At 35.1% G+C, this 19,534-nt stretch overlaps 1 protein-coding gene across 1 annotated transcript; it reads left to right on the top strand.

Moving 5' to 3' along the window:
* Positions 1-3,136: 3,136 nt before the first annotated feature.
* Positions 3,137-9,926, top strand: LOC121726074. Its single transcript, XM_042113302.1, has 5 exons — positions 3,137-3,259; positions 3,713-3,815; positions 4,102-4,305; positions 9,123-9,255; positions 9,805-9,926. The coding sequence occupies exons 1-5, from the start codon at positions 3,222-3,224 to the stop codon at positions 9,924-9,926; spliced, it is 600 nt and encodes a 199-aa protein (XP_041969236.1). The 5' UTR covers positions 3,137-3,221.
* Positions 9,927-19,534: the final 9,608 nt, after the last annotated feature.

The raw sequence follows: 19,534 nt of genomic DNA on the forward strand, positions 1-19,534 counted from the left end.
CGTCGCACTGCACTTTTACGTGTTGCCGTAAAAATCACACAAAAATTTATCGCGCACTGTGTGGGGTAGTTCCGAGCTACTTTGTTACGATAAGGGACCGAGCCAATAAAATCATATGGACTATCTTTTAGATACTAATACTATGGTAAACTACAACTAAAATTTAAGTTGTAAGTGGTTACAAATACGTCGATAATTTTATGAAAACTATCTAAATAAAGGTAGCGAGCTATCTAAAGGAGACGATAGGAAACGAGGGGCGAATTGACAAGGTATAAAATAATAAAAAAAATCAAATGTCACATGATAAAGTGGTGCAGCTTGAAATTATTTATACAGGGTGCAACAAAACAAAGTGGTCATACTTTAGGGGGTCTATGAGTCTCCTATTACACAGGTGTTTACTGAGAAAGTAGCAGGTCTGAAAGAGTAAATTTTTTCATTTTTGTATTGGTAAATGCATGATGTTGGGGTGCTTGCCTACACAAATTATTAAAAAAATCTCTTTCACTGTGAACTCTACATAATGGACACATAATAATATATTATTATCACGTACGTCTTTGTTTCATTACACCCTGTATTATGTTTGCGTGGCTGCGTTACGCCTTGTTTCATTTTGGTATGAATTGACCTTATGGCTCATTTTCATTGGTCGATAGGGTCCGCATGCGGGGTGCGGGAGATTTCTGAAACGCATGCCACAGGGCCCGCATTCGGGGAACCGTTTTCATTAGTCGATAGGGCCCGCAGGGCTGGGAAGAACCTCTGTGTTCGTCGCCAGTTACAGACGTTCTTGCCATGGAACAACAATTGATGTTACGCGGAGCAATTTTGACTGTCTGTGATTTATTGAAGAAAAAACTATTGGCGTCACTGAAGGAGAAGAGAAAAAGATTTCGGGTGCGAACTTTACTGAAAAATAGAAACAGGCATGGCGCGTCAGAAACATTGTGTAAGGAGTTACAATTGCATTTGGAGTGTGATACAGTAGAAGATCATGATAATTTTTACGGACGGACGTAACGCGACAGACTATGCCGAAATTCCGTCGCCAGCCGAATTTCCGTCGAGCCGAGTCGAGCGTAAAGTTCGGCAACGATTCGGCGGTAATGTTTTGTATAGCAACACACTTAGATACGCGACGAAATTATCAAAACCGAACATAGCAAATCAAACCTTAACTCCAAATCGTTAACGCACACATTACATCTGAAAATTTTAAATACTCACTTTCGCGCGCGTTCCGCAACGAAAATTACGCCGCGAAATTTCGGCTCTTCGCGTAATTTATAATAGTGTGTCGCATCAGGCGTAAGCGGCTGAACGTAATTTCGGCCACGTAAATTACGCCGGCGTTATTCAGCCTAGTGTGTTTAGACCCTTAGGCATCATTGTATTTGGTTCATTTGGATAAAATTCAACTTTAAAAAAGTATGTAACCATACTATAACTATGGGGTGAAAGACATCTTGAGAAATCTTTCGAGCGGGGGAGCCGCAGAATATTATACAACATAACATCTGCTTTGACAAGATTGCCGCCACCTAGGTGTTTGAAACTTTGTATTTATATATTTTGTTAAACCTCAAACTTACAGAAAAATTAGTGCCATACTGTTACAAATCGTTCGAATTATGAATGAAATCATAGGATTTTGAAAAAATATTGTTCACATTCACGACCTCTCACAGGTATGGCATTATCAGACTTCTATTTATGATCATACAGGGAACTGTTAAAAAAAGTTTCAGGGTGGTAGAAATAAAAAAAATCTCTTTTGCAAGTAGTATGGCGGCCTTTGGGAACTGTCGGAAACGTGGCAACTCGCGTCCCGCAAGCCGTATATCGACCGATGAATTTCATTGGTCGATATCACGGTCGGTATAAAGCATGCGGGCAATCAAAAATCAATGCGGGTAACGAACACGTATCGACTTGTAACTTTCATTGGTCGTTATCTCGGCTGCGGGGACTGCCCGCATGCTGTATAACGAACGAGTTAACGACCAATGAAAATTTGCCATTAAGTAATTACATATTTTATTTACTTACTATGATACATTTACTTTGTACGTAACACACTTTTGATCAAGCATGCTCAATTTTCGGTACATTAAACGTTATTTTTATATTATATTTCGAGGGAACCCGGCTATCAATTTTAGTGGCATCTTGAGGAAACCGTATTTAGTTTGGCGCATTGGTAAAACCCAGTGGGGTCATTCCAGTATGTGGTACACGAACAGGTTTGAAAGCCTTGATTGTAACATAATCATATTGAATGCTCTGTAAAAGAAATCACGGCATTTAAAATGTACTTAACTTAAAAAAACATATTTATTATTTTTTCTACATAATATTACATAATATTTATATAATTTTTTTACATACTATTTAAATAAATTATTATTGTTAACTATGTTAACATAATTAACATGACATTTTTAAATTTTGACATTGAAATGTTCATTTAAAAAAGTAGAGCTCAGTCAGTTTTAACTTTAAACTTATATTCTACTTTTTGCTTTCCCCATCAGATTTACAAGTTTACTGCAAGAGAATTTAGAACAATTTGGAATCGTTGTCAACTTTCAACTGCTTAAAATAATCTATAAACTAGAATTATTATAAAAAACAATTAAGAATTACATCGATGACTTACAATTATTATTATTGTCTATTTACTATTACATCACACGCATAATTTAGGGATTATATTTGCAGTATTAAATCAATAATTTAAAAACAAAAAATAAGAAAATACACAATTAAGGTAAAGTGTGTATTTCCAGAACTTACTTTCATAAATCTAAATACAGTAATATAATTTTACTATACAGCATATTTACAAAGGTATTTATAATAAACATTTTATGAGTAAACAATAAACATCTTTTATTGTGAAATTCGCAAAATATAGTAATTATTTACCACTTGCAAAATTTGCAAAAAATATGTTAACTAATTATTTTATTAGCTAGGACTTAGCAAACTGTACAACTTACTCATATTAAATTTATTCTTTTAATTAGTGTAGCTGAGCTTTTTGAGCACTTACTGATGAAGTGATATCATATTGTTGCAATATCGTTATGTTATGTGATACAAGAATAAGTGTTACGGAGAACTGGTTTTAGCGGCATTCGGCTTTCAAAATATCAACAACCAGTGTGCCAATGTTAAGGTGAAACTGATCAGTGTGCACGCGTATACGTTTAATGATATTTTTTTTTAAAATGACTGCCCCATATTCAAAGTAAGTGTTTATTTTTACTATTGTAAATGTAAATTAAAATGATGACAATTGTTGTTTCTACACGTTTTATCTTTGAGTTGAGCAAAAAGCCTCTTAATGTCAATGAACTGTCTCAACAACTTAATCGTCAGTTGGATTATTACGAATTTTGGGTTGATTTTTTATCGTCGAATAACTTTTACTTGAGAAACAAAATGGTTGTAAATTAAGAAATAAAAAATCTGCCAGTACATATTAAAATTATTTTACCAGTATTTATGTGACGATTGAATAATTTTAATTAATTCTTAATGCACAGATTAAGCCGTGATACTTAGTTGAAATGTTCACGGACTATGTAGGTAAAATAACCATTTAACGGGGCTCTTAAACACAAGAAACGTAATTTTAAGCAGCACCGTTTTACAAAACTTCTTTTCTGTTTTTTTTTAATCATTTCAATACAACTTTTAGCATGAAACCTAAACAACAGATTAAGCAGATTGAGCCCTCCTTCAAACCGTGTCCCTGTATGCCACTTAGGATTGCCTGTTTCATCATGGGATACATGACTTTGGTAAGGTTATTATTATTACATTACCTTCAAATATTATGTATTTTTTTATCACGTGAGAAACATAAAAATAATCATTCTCTTTTATTTGTCCTTTAAATAACAAAGTTGATGACAAAGTAGGGTTTACATTTTCCCAAATCCAATTCAGCGCTGGTTTATGCAGTTCAGTGCTCGTTTACATTATTTTAGCGCTGAATCGGATCACTGGATTGGAATTATGTAAACCGGATATAACGTCAGTGGTTGATTTCAATGTGCCTTTTTTAAAATCTGTTTTTTTTTTCAGTTTTATACGTCACTGATAAGTATTTGCCTCCTGGGGTTCCTAGTATGGCTTATCACGGAAGTGGGCGTCTTTGATTTAAAGTCTGGCGAATTTCTGCTCGGGGACTTCTTAATAGGCCACATGATATCCATCACAATCTTCGTAATGCTCCTTAATATTTTCGCATTGGTTCTGACCATTGTCTGCTTGGTCGGTATTCACCAGGTGAGTTATCACAAATGAAGATGTGAGTGGATGAACATGATAACTATACATTTCATAACATACAGACATTTACTAATTTTTAGGGTTCCGTAGTTAACAAGGAATCCTTATGTATATTATATTACCCTATAACCCTTTCGTTCGTTCCGTCCCTACGTCCGTCTGTCCGTCTGTCTATCCGCGGTTTTGCTCAGAGACTATAGGACCTACAAAGCTGTCATTCGGCATGAATACACATATTATTAATGATGCTGACAAAATGGTATATAAAATCTTATTTTTTTTATGGTACCTCTCCTACACATCATTTTTCTTCGCGTCCACCCCACCGTGTGGGGTGTCGTTGAATAGGTTTTTTAAAAATATTATAATTATTCATAGATTATTTTCCAATTTAGGGATCCATTTGTGAAATATTAAGTTTTAAAGTGGAAAAAATCGTTAGAGTCCAGTGTTCCCCCCTTCTACCAGCTAAACGATTGCTTCTGGAAATGTGAAAAAATTCACGAGAGTATATGATGAATTTAAAAGGAAACCTATCACGGTTAAGAAGACTTCATAAGTTTTTGAGTCATAGTCGATCAACTAAAAAAATGTATTCGGCGAAGTATGAAGGAACTTTTCGTTCAAAAAAATGTATTTTATGTACTATATCACCTGGCTAATGATATTATATTTACACGTCATAAAATGCACAGATTTTTTGGATTAAATTTTTTCTGACCCTAAAGCCTCCATTTATGCAAAAAAACCTAAAAAAATGGATTTATTTTACTGTTAGTTATCGTGTTCTTCAACTCACGTCTTCAAATGTACCATCGAAGACATTGATTCATAGGCAGTTGACGGACCTACGTCATTTGGTCGGAATATGACAATACGTGGGAGAGCCATGCTTCGGCACGAATGGGCCGGCTCGACCGGATAAATACCACGTTCTCACAGAAAATCGACGTGAAACAGCGCTTGCGCTGTGTTTCGCCGAGTGAGTGAGTTTACCGGAGGCCCAATCCCCTAACCCCTACCCTATTCCCTTCCCTACCCTCAACTATTCCCTTCCCTTCCCTTCCCTTCCCTTCCCTACCCTCCCCTCCCCTATTACCCTATTCCCTCTTAAAAGGCTGGCAACGCACTTGCAGCTCTGCTGATGCTGCGAGTGTCCATGGGCGACGGAAGTTACTTTCCATCAGGTGACCCGTTTGCTCGTTTGCCCCCTTATTTCATTAAAAAAACAACATTAGTGGTGATCTGATGGCCTGGTTTGACCTAACGCGACCAAATTACGTAGGTCCGCCAACAGCCAATGAATCGACTTCTCTGATAGTGCTATCAGCTGATATTTAAAATTAGTGCAACATCCCAATCAGTATATCATTCAACTTGTTTCTTGAGCATTTTAAAAAAATCACGTAAGAACCCTTCGAAAATTAAACTAAGTCTCTATTATTAATTTACTCTATCATCTCATGTACAAATATCATGAGCCATTTCGCAAAGAGGTAGCATTAGAACAACTGTAACACGTATAATACGGGAGGAAAACCAGAAAGAAAGCTTCTAACATTTCCGGGTTTTTATGTGTGAGATTTGATATAAAATTTTTCCTGTTTAAGTTATTATCTTTGAAATTAGCTACTGAATTGATCTTAAATTAAGAGAAATTTAAAGGTATATTTTTATTATTCATACCGAGTCTTTTCACATTTGTGATTTATGATGAAACTATTTGACGCCTGCAACTCCGTAGAAATTTGTTTATGGCGCCGTACATTCGTGTCATTTTAAAACCTTGCCTGGACTTCAAGGATTATTTTAAGACGTTATCGAGGTATAGCGTTACTGACACAATTAGATATCCATTTTTATATAATACTAGATGTCCCGCGCGGCTTCGCCCGCGTAAATTAGGAATTTTACAGAAACCGTACATTTTCCCATAAAAAATATTTTCCCCATTTTTCCCGCATTTTCCTGAGTTTCTTCGGTCGTATTAGTCTTAGCGTGATAATATATTATATAATATAGCCTATAGTCTTACTCGATAAATGATCAATCTAACACTGAGATAAGTTTTTAAATCGGACCTGTAGTTGCTGAGATTGACGCGTTCAAGCAAACATACTCTTCAATGTTATTATATTAGGTAGGTATAGATTTTTTTTATCTATGGACGCTTCACACCACGTCAGTCTGGCCCCGTGGTAAGTACCTGATGGACTTGTGTTACAGGTACCAGACAACGGAAATATATTTAATACTTATATACTATACATATATTTAAGATTTTTATTATATGATACACATATTTAATACACATCCATGACCCAGGAACTTTGAAAACTTTTTGTTCCGTCGGCGGGATTTGAACCCGCAACCTCCGGCTTGAGCTTCCAACGCGCTCACCACTGAGCCACAGAGGTCGTCAATCTATTTTTAGAAATAAAATAAAGATTTTTTTTAATTATCGCTTGACAAACTCGAGTCTCGATCTAAAAGACTATGAAATGGTATAATATGGTAGTGATGATGATGATGTCTGCGGATGATTTTCTTGCTCTCTGTATTCGATGCCTATCCCTATCCTGGCTGAGGCGAGCCTCACGCTCTACATATGATTCTCTTTCTCTCTGTATTCGATTTCTATCACTATTCTGGCTGAGGCGAGCCTCACGCTCTACAGACGATTCTCTTTCTCTCTGTATTCAATTTCTATCACTATTCTGGCTGAGCCGAGCCTCACGCTCTACAGACGATTCTCTTTCTCTCTGTATCCGAATTCTATCATTTTTCCGACTGAGGCGAGCCTCATGCTCTACAGACGATTCTTTTTCTCTCTGTATCCGAATTCTATCATTTTTCCGACTGAGGCGAGCCTCACGCTCTACAGACGATTCTCTTTCTCTCTGTATCCGATTTCTATCACTATTCTGGCTGAGGCGAGTCTCACGTTCCGTTGACGATTCTTCATCTCTTGCTGAACGTGCTCTTTTGGCATTCACTGTACTACGACCTATGTTCGAACGACGACGTCTTCCAGGCATGATCGTATAGTAATACCCACAAAGCAACAAATAACCCAATCGCAAAGCAAAAACAAAAGTCCGTTTTTCTAACCAAGTCAAATATATTTTTATCGACAATTCAGAAACCAAAGAACCAGAAACAATGAATATCTGAAAGAAAGCGCTGTGGTTGCTCCTCTGCGTTACCGTCTGCACAACCACACAATGACGAAATACACTATGTACTACAATAACATAAGCCCGAAGCTTATGAGAGCCCCCGGCCGGTTCCGCCGTAACCGCTATGTCCCTCGGCCGCCGCCGCGCGACATATTTTTTGATTCCGCGTAAGTTTATACGTTTGAAAACTTCTAAAGTATTGATCGAAATTGTATAGTGTAAAAGACAATTATAATCTACATTTAATGTCTTAGCTTGCAAACATGTTTATTTGGATAAGGGTTAATGTTGTAAATTGTTAAAATCGCTTCGTAAATAAGCCATTATTTTTCGTAAAAAGTAAAGAACAAAAATGGCTATTGTGAGTTATCCCTAAGAAATACACATATACCATCGCGGACTTTTTTGTTTACCTTATTAAGGTGTACAATACTGTAGTACATTATTTTGATCTATCTCGTAGGGTTTAGCCAGCGTTTGCAATATAAACGCAAAAAAATGAATTTATTTACGACATAACATTAGAAACCTCTAAAATTATCAGTGTTTCTCTAAGATATTATGCATATGTTATACATATAAACCTTCCTCTTGAAACACTCAATCTATTAAAAAAAACCGCATCAAAATCAGTTGAGTAGTTTTAAAGATCTAAGCATACATACACACATACATACAGACAACGGAAAGCGACTTTGTTTTATACTATTTAGAGATTAATATTATTACTTATGAGTATGGATTGTTGAATTACATTGATACAGGAGCGGGCGCTAGCATCACTGGTTCCCGACACTGGACTAACATTGTTACTGAATGCCGAATATGTTTAGTTGTTTACATAGAGATGTTCAGCATTCAGTAGATGTATGTAAACATGTTCCAATCCAGTCCACCATCCAGTATCTGGTGCCTGTTAGTGTCTAAACACACCATGCCGAAATTCCGCTCCGGAAGTTGGGCATGATTCCGCCTGCAATGTATTTTTAATTACCGACACACCATGCCGAAACCACGTCAATATTGTAAGCGTTTGACTTCCGTCGCGGAACTTCGGCATGGTGTGTTTAGACAGTTACTGTATTAATTTTTATCAGCACAGTGCTGAATTTATATTTTGAGAGTAGGCCATCTAATTTCTGCCGCCCCATGTACGCAATCTGTAGGGCGTATGGACGCTGCCACCCCTAGGCCGTGCCTATAACGGCCTATTTATAAATTCGGGGCTGAATCAACATAGTACTTGCTGCACTCTAAAATTGTTGAGCGTCTTCTTCACCTTGCCTCATCATGGACTTAATAAGTACATAGTACAAGTGATTACGATCTGGGGGCCATAAAAGTCTGAGATAGCCCATGATCGGTGTCGCTTGTACACGCTACAATGTCTGTAGCAATGTCGGTCGGAGGCAATCATATAGTTATCCATCGTAGCCTAACATGGAGTTGGCGTCTTAAGACTACTAGATTAAAGGTCTGTTTCACCACTTTCTGATAAAGTGCCGAATAGGCTATTCACAACTTTTTTGACAAATTCTCCATACTTGATCTCAAGTTAAGTGGTGAATAGCCTATTCGGCACTTATCAGGAAGTGGTGTAACAGTCCCTAAACTTAATATTAATTTGTATTACAGAGGCGACCGCGGCTGATGATGTGGCACATCTCGTTCACGGCGACGCGAATGTTGATCACAGTAGCGACGTTGGGGTACAACCTACTAGCTGGGCTCAACTTCGGCCTGCTGGTAGGGCAACTGACAGATATTGGTACGTATATTCATAATCATAATATGAAGCCAAACCGCGAGACTGTACCTTTATAACATTGACACTTTTCCTGAAATTTCCTTGCTAAGGCGCGGCGTCGGGAGACGAGACGAGAAGAGACGGCGTATACTAACGGCTTTTACAGTGTTGCTTTTACACAGTTAATTTGGTCTGAGTTTACAATATAAGTAATTGTCTGTAGGGTAGTCGGACGAGTTAACCTGACGTCTTTTGAGTTTTTAAATTATTAACAAAGTAGAGACATGATAAATAAATGTGACTTGGGACCTGTTTCACCACTTCCTGATAAGTGCCTGATAGGCTATCCACAACTTTTTTGACATATTCTCCATACTCTATCTGTCCAGTTAAGTGGTGGATAGCCTATCAGGCACTTATCAGGAAGTGGTAAAACAGGCCCTAATTATATCAAAATCAAACTGAAGATTGTGTCGAATCTGGTTTAGCAGAATAGTAGAAAAAATAGGATGGAATATATTTATTCAATTATATTGATTAGGTTCTTAATGTTTAATTGTATTTTTCCAGGTATTACCACTTACTACATTTACGTTTTCAAGAGCTACATGGATCAATTGCACAAAGAAATAAAAGAAGCACCTGAAAAATGCGACAACAAAAACGAATTAATAAAAGTTCCAATTGTCTAAGTTCTATGATAGTTTCTGAAATGACTAATATATTTATTATTATAATATGTTAAATAATAAAAATACATGCATTTACTTGTATACTAATACTCATAGGGAAAGTGTTTTGGTGTATTATTTCCCTTAAGCAGTATATCCTGAAGAGTTAAAAGTGCAACTTAAGTAGTTGAATAAAAAACTTACCCCAATCCTGACCGAATTTAGGTAACTCCTAAATATGAATGTGCACGTCGCATAACTAGTGAGTCCTGTTACGCCAGCAGCTTAGTTTATGTTACCCCCGAGTGCTAACTAAAGTATTGCTCAGTTCAAAATCGACTCAGCTGAAAATATGTTTTAAACAGTTGCTAACAAAAGTAATTAAACTTTCTGAATAGTTATAATAACATTTTGTGCCATAGAACTAGCTAGGTTTAGAACTGTTTTAGTTATGTATAATATAGATATGAAATTAAAATAAAAAACACCTGTTGGTAATATGAAAAAAAATAATGACAATAATAGTTTTTTTTCATATTACCAACATTTTTATCACTTATAATACCACAAGAGCTTCAAAATTATCGGATATTTCCCGATAGGTTCGTTGCAAACAAATGAAGGATTCAAGTTTTTCAGGTTAAAAAATCACGAGCGCGAAGCGCGAGTGATTTTTCCTGAAAAACTTGACGACTTTATTTGTTTGCAGGGAACCTTGAGGGAAATGCCAGATAATTTTGAAGCTCGTGTGGTATTCGGGGGATTATTTTTCCGTCCCAAATGTCGGCCAATATAATTGCACCATGAGACACAATTGAATTCAACCTGTCAGTTTGACGTGTTTGTCTTTTATATATAGCAACTACCAGAGAAAATTTTCAAAAAATTATCAGTATAATACCATGTAGGTTGTACCACGTGACGTCGAATGGTGCAATTCTATTGGTCGATATTTGGGTCGGAAAAATAATCATTATTATTACATATTTAATTATATTAGACGAAAAATATTTTGGGAAATCGTAGCAAAGTATACAGTGGGAATCAAAAACATGCCTACTCTGCGCAAAATGAAGTGTTGGAAAAAAAATATCTTTTCAGTCAAATTAATAAAAGTCAAACAGGTATGTTGCCCCCCCTCCCCCTAGCTAAAGTTCTGGGTACGCCCATGCAGATATTACAATGTACCTATAACTTTTTTTAAATCTATATATATATAAATCAATTGCTGTTCGTTAGTCTCGCTAAAACTCGAGAACGGCTGAACGGATTTATCTTATCTTGGTCTTGAATTATTCGTGGAGGTCTAGGGAAGGTTTAAAAGGTGAGAAAAATCCTCAAGGAAAATCCTCAAAATAGCATTTTTCTATTTCCCATACAAACGTTTTCTAAATAAAATGGAGAGTCAATTTGTAATTTATTACCGCTGCATAAAGTTCAAATTCGCGTGCGCGTTGGAGGACCTAATATCGCGTTCTGAAACTCAACAAAAGTGAAAGTGAATCGCGAACGCGACAAAATTGCATAGTCTCAAAATACATAGTACATAAATAAACACAATTTTAGCTAACTTCAGTTGTTACTCTGTCCGATTATTTTTTTATTTTAGCTAACTTAAGTTGTTACTCTGTCCGATTATTTTTTTAATAAGACTATATAGAAATCGAAAGATAAATCTATATATATAAAAATCAATTGCTGTTCGTTAGTCTCGCTAAAACTCGAGAACGGCTGAACGGATTTATCTTATCTTGGCCAATTTTGATGAAATTTTTTGTGTGTGTTCGTGGAGATTCGAGAATGGTTTAGATTTACAGTTTGGTCTACTGGAAAATGTTTTTTCAATTAATTTCTTATTTATAAGGAGTTGTTGATTTTGGAATGTTTTACATTAGATCCGGCGGACGGCGCTATCATCGCATTCAATATTATTCTATTTCAATTTTAGTTTGTCCTGACAGATGGTGCTACGATTAATTTGAAAAAAATTTTGTTATTCAATTCATGTGCTGATTAAAATATTAAATAAATAACACATAGGCTACAATTTTAACCGACTTTCAAAATGGGGGAGGTGTTATGTTCGTTTTCTTATATTCAACGATTACTCCGCCGTTGGTTAACCGATTTTCAAAATTTTTCTTTTGGTATATAGGGTATCATCCCAATTTGGTATTATATTCAGAAAAGTGATGATCTGATGAAGGATCCATAAGTAATCGAGGGAACTCCTCAAAACTTATAGGGAAACATATGGTGACTTCGGTTTCGTGAGAAGTATTCTAAGCATATGCTACCAACAAGTAAGATTTTGCACCGAGATATACCTGGTATACTGTGGTTCGGAAGGTGCTGAGAGAATTCCTGATTCTTTATAGATACAAGTTTGGGAGTTTCGGCGTTGTTTTAAGAACAGAAAGCATATGCTACTATGCAAATTACATTCTTCATCATCATCATCATCATCATCACTACCATATCATAGTCTTTTAGATCGAGACTCGAGTTTGTCAAGCGATAATTAAAAAAAATCTATATCTACCTAATATTATAAACCTGAAGAGTATGTTTGCTTGAACGCGTCAATCTCAGAAACTACAGGTCCGATTTAAAAACTTATCTCAGTGTTAGATAGATCATTTATCGAGTAAGACTCATCATTTATCGAGAAGGTTATATTATATTATTACTCTAAGACTAATACGACAGAAGAAACTCAGGAAAATGTGGGAAAAACGGGGGAAATATTTTTTATGGGAAAATGTACCTACGGATTCTGTAAAATTTCTAATTTACGCGGGCGAAGCCGCGCGGGACATCTAGTACTTAATAAAAATCAATATAATTTTGTGAGGGTAAGCATTCATTTTGTACAGTCAAGAAGTCGTTTATTGAAATACTACAGCTATCGTGAATAGTAATGAAAATATGAATTTCTTAGCTAAAAGTAAAAAAAACGAAACTAAATTAACCGCTAACGTAAATACGGACGTCTCTTTGCCGAAGGCAGACTTGCTAATTAATTAAAATCCCAGCCATCGATTCTGTCCTATCAAAGGAAGTATTTCTTAAGAATTGAAAACTTTGACTTGGATATTTTTTTCTAGCAGAAGTCCATACCGATCGCATAAAGGAAATATTTTTATGGCGACTACTTTTTTGTTTATGTAAGAAGTTTTTACAGCACTGTTTGTAAATATTAATAATTTTGGATTCAGTAATATTCACTTAATTTATCTTCCTTTCATATAAACTTGTGTAGCCACTGCCCATCGTCATTGAAGCTAGAAAATCGGAAGACGCATCGTTTTAGCCAAAAGGAACACGTATCGGGCAACACAAATTATTAGAAAAATAAATAGTAAATCTACACTAAAGTATGATGTCTTAAATACAAAATTAAAAAATAATAGAATAAAAAATATAGAATAGTTGCTATTTTTGACTTACGTGGTGTTAAAACTTCAACGACGCTATGGACTTTGAATTGCAGAAAATAGCTTCCAATCCTGATGAAAACGTACAATATTTTGTTTTTCTAAAGCGGGAATTACCTGCAAGGATTGAAACGGCAATATAAAACGCCTCACCTCTTTGATTGCGGTGCTCCGAGGTGTAAAGAGAAAGCTCTCAATCATCAGACCCCAGACGTCCGTTCTATTCTTGTACAAAAGCAAAAAAATCTTGAAAATAGCGCCCGTATGAAGCATAAATCTCACACCTTTGTTGTGGTTATTAATCTCGAGTCAAAAGTTATCATTGATAAAGGAGGCTGTCATTTATTATCGGCAAAACTTACACAATAGAGCAATCTTTCAAGTTTTTGTGCTAACTTTTTGATAGGCGTTATTGTGAGACGTTTATTGTTGGGACCAACTCTTTATCCCGAAATAGAAATTGCATGAGCTTGCTAAACGCTCGGCGACGTTGTTGATAAATTACAGAGGTAATACGGGAGCGACAATATTTCGGATACGTGAAATGACTAAGTACTGTACTATCAGAGAAGTTGATTCCTATGCACATCGGGGACCTAAGTAGTTTGGTTGTGTTACGTCAAACCCAGCTGACAGATCACAATGAAAATTGAATTCGACCAAATAACGTTGGTCTGTCAATTGCATAGAAAACCACTTTCTCGATGGTACGTTCCACGTACCTATGTCCTATATCGAAACTCGTCAAAACTTATGTTCAACGATTAAGAAAATAATATTCACATCCGTTTATTTAAGTACAAAATTGTACTGTATTTTGAACAAATAAATAGAAAACACCCGTTACATTTAAAGTAAATAGCTAGCAGAAAACCCAGCTGCGTCAAACGTTAAAGATGAAACAATAGACAAGTTGTACACCAGAGCCTTATGAGGTCTGCGGCTGTTGACACAGGCTTCAGTCGCGATCAAAGCCTCCATTTCACTGAGTGTTCACGATACTGCGTGTATCGACGCTTCTGTGTCGCACTTCTTGTGCAATGATGTTAATTAGAATTCTAACACTGTTTTCTTGTTGTTCAAAAATTTGATGTATTTATTTTATGTTTAGAATTATATTTGGTAGGACAATAAAGTGATAGAACGTGGAATACATTATCAGCACATAATAAATAAGTCAACATCATTGTATGAGTAAATGCTGTAATATTATGCACGTTAATATAGAAATTTATTTTAGTTGCATTAATCATCTCAGTTATTCTACATAGAGCCATGGCACAATTGAGTGCACAGTATTTAAATTATTAAATAACAAACTTAATACCTCAAATAAAACAAATGCATAAAATAATATGTGTTTCCGTTACTTTATATTATGCCATTTGATTACATCGAAGTAAATTCGTAAAATTGGCAAGACTGGTTAACCAATCCAGCTCACTTTTGCTCTTTGAGAACTTGGAGGAATCTCTGGTAAAACTTTATTTTCTTCAATAGTCTCTGATTGCGCTTCTTGGAAAATATTAAAATTATCTGGGCACCCAGTCTTTACGAGATTGCACTTCGCTTCCCTTGCGACGGGCTAGGGAATGAATAAATAGACGTCAATTTTGTTCTGAGTTAAGGGCAAATTCTGGAATTGGAAGCATCGAGTTTTGTTATATTTAATTGTAGAATATGTTTCTCCTGAAAGTAAACAACTACAACAAGTAAACTTAAGTTTATTGAACCAAAACTCTAACCACAGGTGACACGTTACTGGAATCAGAGAGTACCTATACACAGAATTTAGATTATATTTTCATGCAAAATTATTCTAATATTCGGCAATTTGTCGAATGACAATTTTAATTGGGCGAATTGAGTGGCGTCTAGGATCTAATAAGCCACAATGATTTCCCCCGAGGTGCACACTTCATTACCGAACTTTTCTGCTTCACGCTCGCCCACGCCTCGCGAGCTTTTTGTCACAATACATTTATCTCCAACTTAACGGCTATTCTTTTCTCGGGCTTGATAAAATAATGGTATAATCTACGGATTGTTAGTATTTTATTATAAATTTAAGTACATCAAAAACGTAGAAAAATATACTTACAGGGTGTAACAAAACTTAAAACTAAGTGAAAATACTTTAGTGTATTTGTAGGTCCCCTATAATATAGGGTTCACTGTGAAAGTAGCAGCGCAGAAATAGTAGCTTTTTTTAAAACTTTTGTATGGGAAAATTCATGGACGCTCCCGCGCTTGCCCATACAAATCACAAAATACTGTTTTTTCCTATATTATTTCTTAGATTATTTTATAATTATTAATATATTAATTCTGATAATCTTATATTAATGAGACACATATTATACAAACTCTAAGTATTATCACTTAGTTTTATTACACATTGTATAAGTAGTAAGGAAAGTCCTCTTGTAATCGATGTAACTATATCCTACTTAGCTGCTTGAAAAAGGTTTTTAATAGCAGTCTAAAAAAATAAAGGAACCTTTCCACGTTGGACCATGATGGATAACATGATAGCAAAGTTGTCTATAGGTCAACGGTGATCGTATATACCCCAATAATAAACGAATACCCTACCTTGGCTTCCGCTTGTACTGGTCCACCGTGGCATGTGGACCAACGAAGGACGTAGACAGGCCGTGTATAGTCACTGAACAGCGGTATCTAACCTAGTTATTACACTTGGAACACAAAAAATATAGTCCAATTCATACGAGAATATTAGGCGCATTATGTCCATGAATGCTTGTTTCATTTCTTGTGTAAAGTAGTCGCCGTTGTGTCTGGCCGCTGCTTTAAATATTTAACACCTGGTTTTGGCCAAATGAGTTTTGTTAGCTCGAGCTCTGTACTACACGATGACGTGTTGTGTAGTTTGTATTTCAGATCTTTGTTAGAGCGTATTTTATAAAAGTTTTTAATGTGCTTAATATTTTATTTTGTGATGAAATAAATAATAGTAACAAGGCATTTAATACTTATTTCTAAAATTTAAAATCAAGTTACATATTGTTTATCAGAATGAATAGCATTCATAACATTTTAAAATTATAGAATCAGGTATGCAGAAACTGTAAAAAATGTTCTTTGAAAGTATTTTTTTAATCGAAATCCAATATCAGGAAGTTGGCCGCGATCAGACCGGGCAAATTGAATTAACGCCCTCAAGTTCTTTCAGATTTCGTATAAAATTGTTTTCGTTATCTGAAATTTGATTGTCTTGTTTAAATTGGTATTACATTTCTACTTTAGCTTCCATTAAATTGAAATTACAAAGTATCCGATGTTTTATCTGAAGTAATATTAGAATTCAAGAGCTCCTGCCCTTTACTATGAAAGCCTACTTAAATTATAAAATGTCAATAATTTTTCTACTATTTTCAATCATACTTACAAATTCTCTTGATTTTTGCCACAATAATTATTATTATGCAGTTTATAGTCTTAATTGCAAACTTGTACTCCTAAATTAAGTTTGTTTCATTATTAATATTTGTTAGATTTCCGGGAGAGAATTTTCCGAGAAAATTCCGGGAGTCGGGAGTTTTTTTATGGAAATTTCCTCCTCTGTAAGAATCTTTTTTTTTAATTCATGAAGCCTGAGGCCGCATCCGGCCGCGATAACAATAGATAAGCTATTGTGTCTCGTTATTCCACGATCGATGGGTTAAAAATGTTAATAGTTTCGGAGTTTTTAACAAAAAACGTAATACTTTTTTACAACCTAATTTGCTTATAACTTTTGTAATTTTTTGTGTGCTTACCTACGTGCTTACACACTTCCTATACATTTTTCTAGACGTCTTCTCGAATCTAATGAGCTATCTCACGTATTTTTAAGACCCTTATCTCTATATTTCACCATTGTCAACTTATCGCTCAGACTATATTATCTATCCATACTAATATTATAAATGCGAAAGTGTGTCAGTCTGTCTGTTACCTCTTCACGCTCAAACCGCTGAACCGATTTTGCTGAAATTTGGCATGGAGATACTTTGAGTCCCGGGAAAGGACATATGATACTTTTTATCCCGGAAAAATGTACGGTTCCCGCGCGATAAACTAATTTTGGCGCAACGGAGTTGCGGGCATTATCTAGTTGAAGATACTTATTTTAGATAAGACAAAGAAATGTAGACCAAGAAGATGGGATTATCTCTACTAAAATTTTAAGCCCCTTGGAATCTTGCAAACAATATGCTATTTTGGGTCACTAATTCCCAGCTTTATCTCATATCTTAACGATATTGTGCCAATACAAAGGAAGTCGATATTGGGTTCGAAATTATCTTGAATTATTCATATTATCATATGCCATTGTATAGGAAATCTTTCTATCGATCGATTTTCATGGCTATGTTTATATTGCATTATTTTAATATTGTATATCATCTATTAATAACAATTTCGCCAAATTATGATTACTATTTTTTCATTATAATCCCAGAAATTTTAGTATTTTACCTTTTTTACAGTTCTTTATTACACAAACTGTTTACAGTTTCTTTGTTTTATAGTGTTTTAAGACCAAACTAACTTCATAAAATGTGGCCTAGAGGTGTGACTTACTTATATGCTATGAGGAGAGGACATTCTTATTGCGGAAAAATGTACGGTCGCGACAAGGTCTTTAGACAAATCTCTAGGTATAATGTTATATAAGTATGCAGTAGTAACTCTAATCAAAAATAACATTTTTTATGACTGGCCCAATTTTTTAAGCTTTTCCGTTTTTAACCTGTATCTGCATAAAAAGGAAAATATTTAATCACGTTTAAAAAGTAGCACACGCGAAAAGAGCCTTAGTAAGTAGGAACCGAAAAAGTATAGAAAGAAATATGAATTTATGAGCGAAATAACGCTGTAAATATATCAGGCCTCTGGCATAAAAAGCCAGAATGTAATTCTGCTGTAGGCGTGCGACATTGCTTTAGGTTTTGTAACGAATACTTTTTAATTTTATTTTCCCGTTTTTGCCATAATGTGGTTCGCATTTTTTTCATTCAAAGATAGTGTTTCCACTGCAGTTGTTTTATGGAAATTCGTCCTAGATTATGAGAAAAATATAATATGAAAAATAACTGTACTAAAAGTGAAAAGAGCTTAAAAAGTATAACATAGTCGGTTGAAAATTCAACATTTAAGACGAGGGTCGATGATTCTACACCCAGTGGCGGGGCAAGACTTAAACTTGATGTGGGCAAGATATATAATTTTGCGAGGCCCCCTGATTGCGTCTTCCACGCAAGGAGTCGGATTTTGTTGAGAGAAAGATTTACTGATTAATATTTGTACTCAAACTTTTATTTAAGTATATATTTTTTATTTAAATAAATTTAGTAAGTATCAAAACTAGTAAATCCTTTAAAAAGGGGCCTCGTGCCCCTTGGACCACCAGGCCGTGAGCGGTCGCCCACGTCGCCCACGCAGCCTTTGCCTACAGCCCTACCATTGACCAAATTCAATATTTTTTGAACGAATTATACTTACTCACTAATAAATTAGGTAATTTGGGCGATACTTAATCCTTGGGAAAATCTTTTTGTAATTTATACAAAACTAGATGATCTGGTGAACTTCGTATCACTTTTCTCCTTATATAAACCTTCCATGGACTTAAACGAATTCTTGAAAACCAAATAAGTCAAATTGGTTTAGCCGTTCTTGAGTTTAAGCAAGACTAATAAAATTTAAAATTACATTTTATTTATATATCTATATATTAATACGTGAGAGAAAAACTTTGTAACCCTTTTTACGAAAAATGGCGAAACGTAGGGGCATGAAATTCCGCACAGTTATAGTTTATATGGTGAAGGAGTGCATCGAGCTAATATTATTTTAAAATTATGCTTTTATCGTATATATTTTTAACAAATAAAACGTTACACACACTACGACACTACTACTAGGAAAAATGACAGATTTTTGAGTGACAAGCCTATACATACGCATTTTATTAATGGTTGAAGTCTGCTGACAACAAGTTGACAAATTAAAAATGGATTATTGTTTTTTTAATTTAATTTTAGATACTATAAGACTGCTTAAACGGCCAGTCTGAGATCATCTGAGTCCCAGAGACAAGAATTGAAAAAAAACTACGATGAAGTCAATATTTAATACAAAATATAGGTAGTAGTCCTAATGTCGTTGCTATTAAGGTCGAAT

This window comes from Aricia agestis, chromosome 4 (genome assembly GCF_905147365.1).
Source record: "Aricia agestis chromosome 4, ilAriAges1.1, whole genome shotgun sequence".
NCBI lineage: Eukaryota > Metazoa > Arthropoda > Insecta > Lepidoptera > Lycaenidae > Aricia > Aricia agestis.

Excerpts from the sequence above, each read along its gene's own strand:
- LOC121726074 (XM_042113302.1), top strand. The coding sequence starts at position 3,222 with ATGATATTTTTTTTTAAAATGACTGCCCCATATTCAAA. Across the intron at positions 3,260-3,712 it reads ATGACTGCCCCATATTCAAA|CATGAAACCTAAACAACAGA; the intron begins GTAAGTGTTTAT and ends TACAACTTTTAG. Across the intron at positions 9,256-9,804 it reads AGGGCAACTGACAGATATTG|GTATTACCACTTACTACATT; the intron begins GTACGTATATTC and ends GTATTTTTCCAG.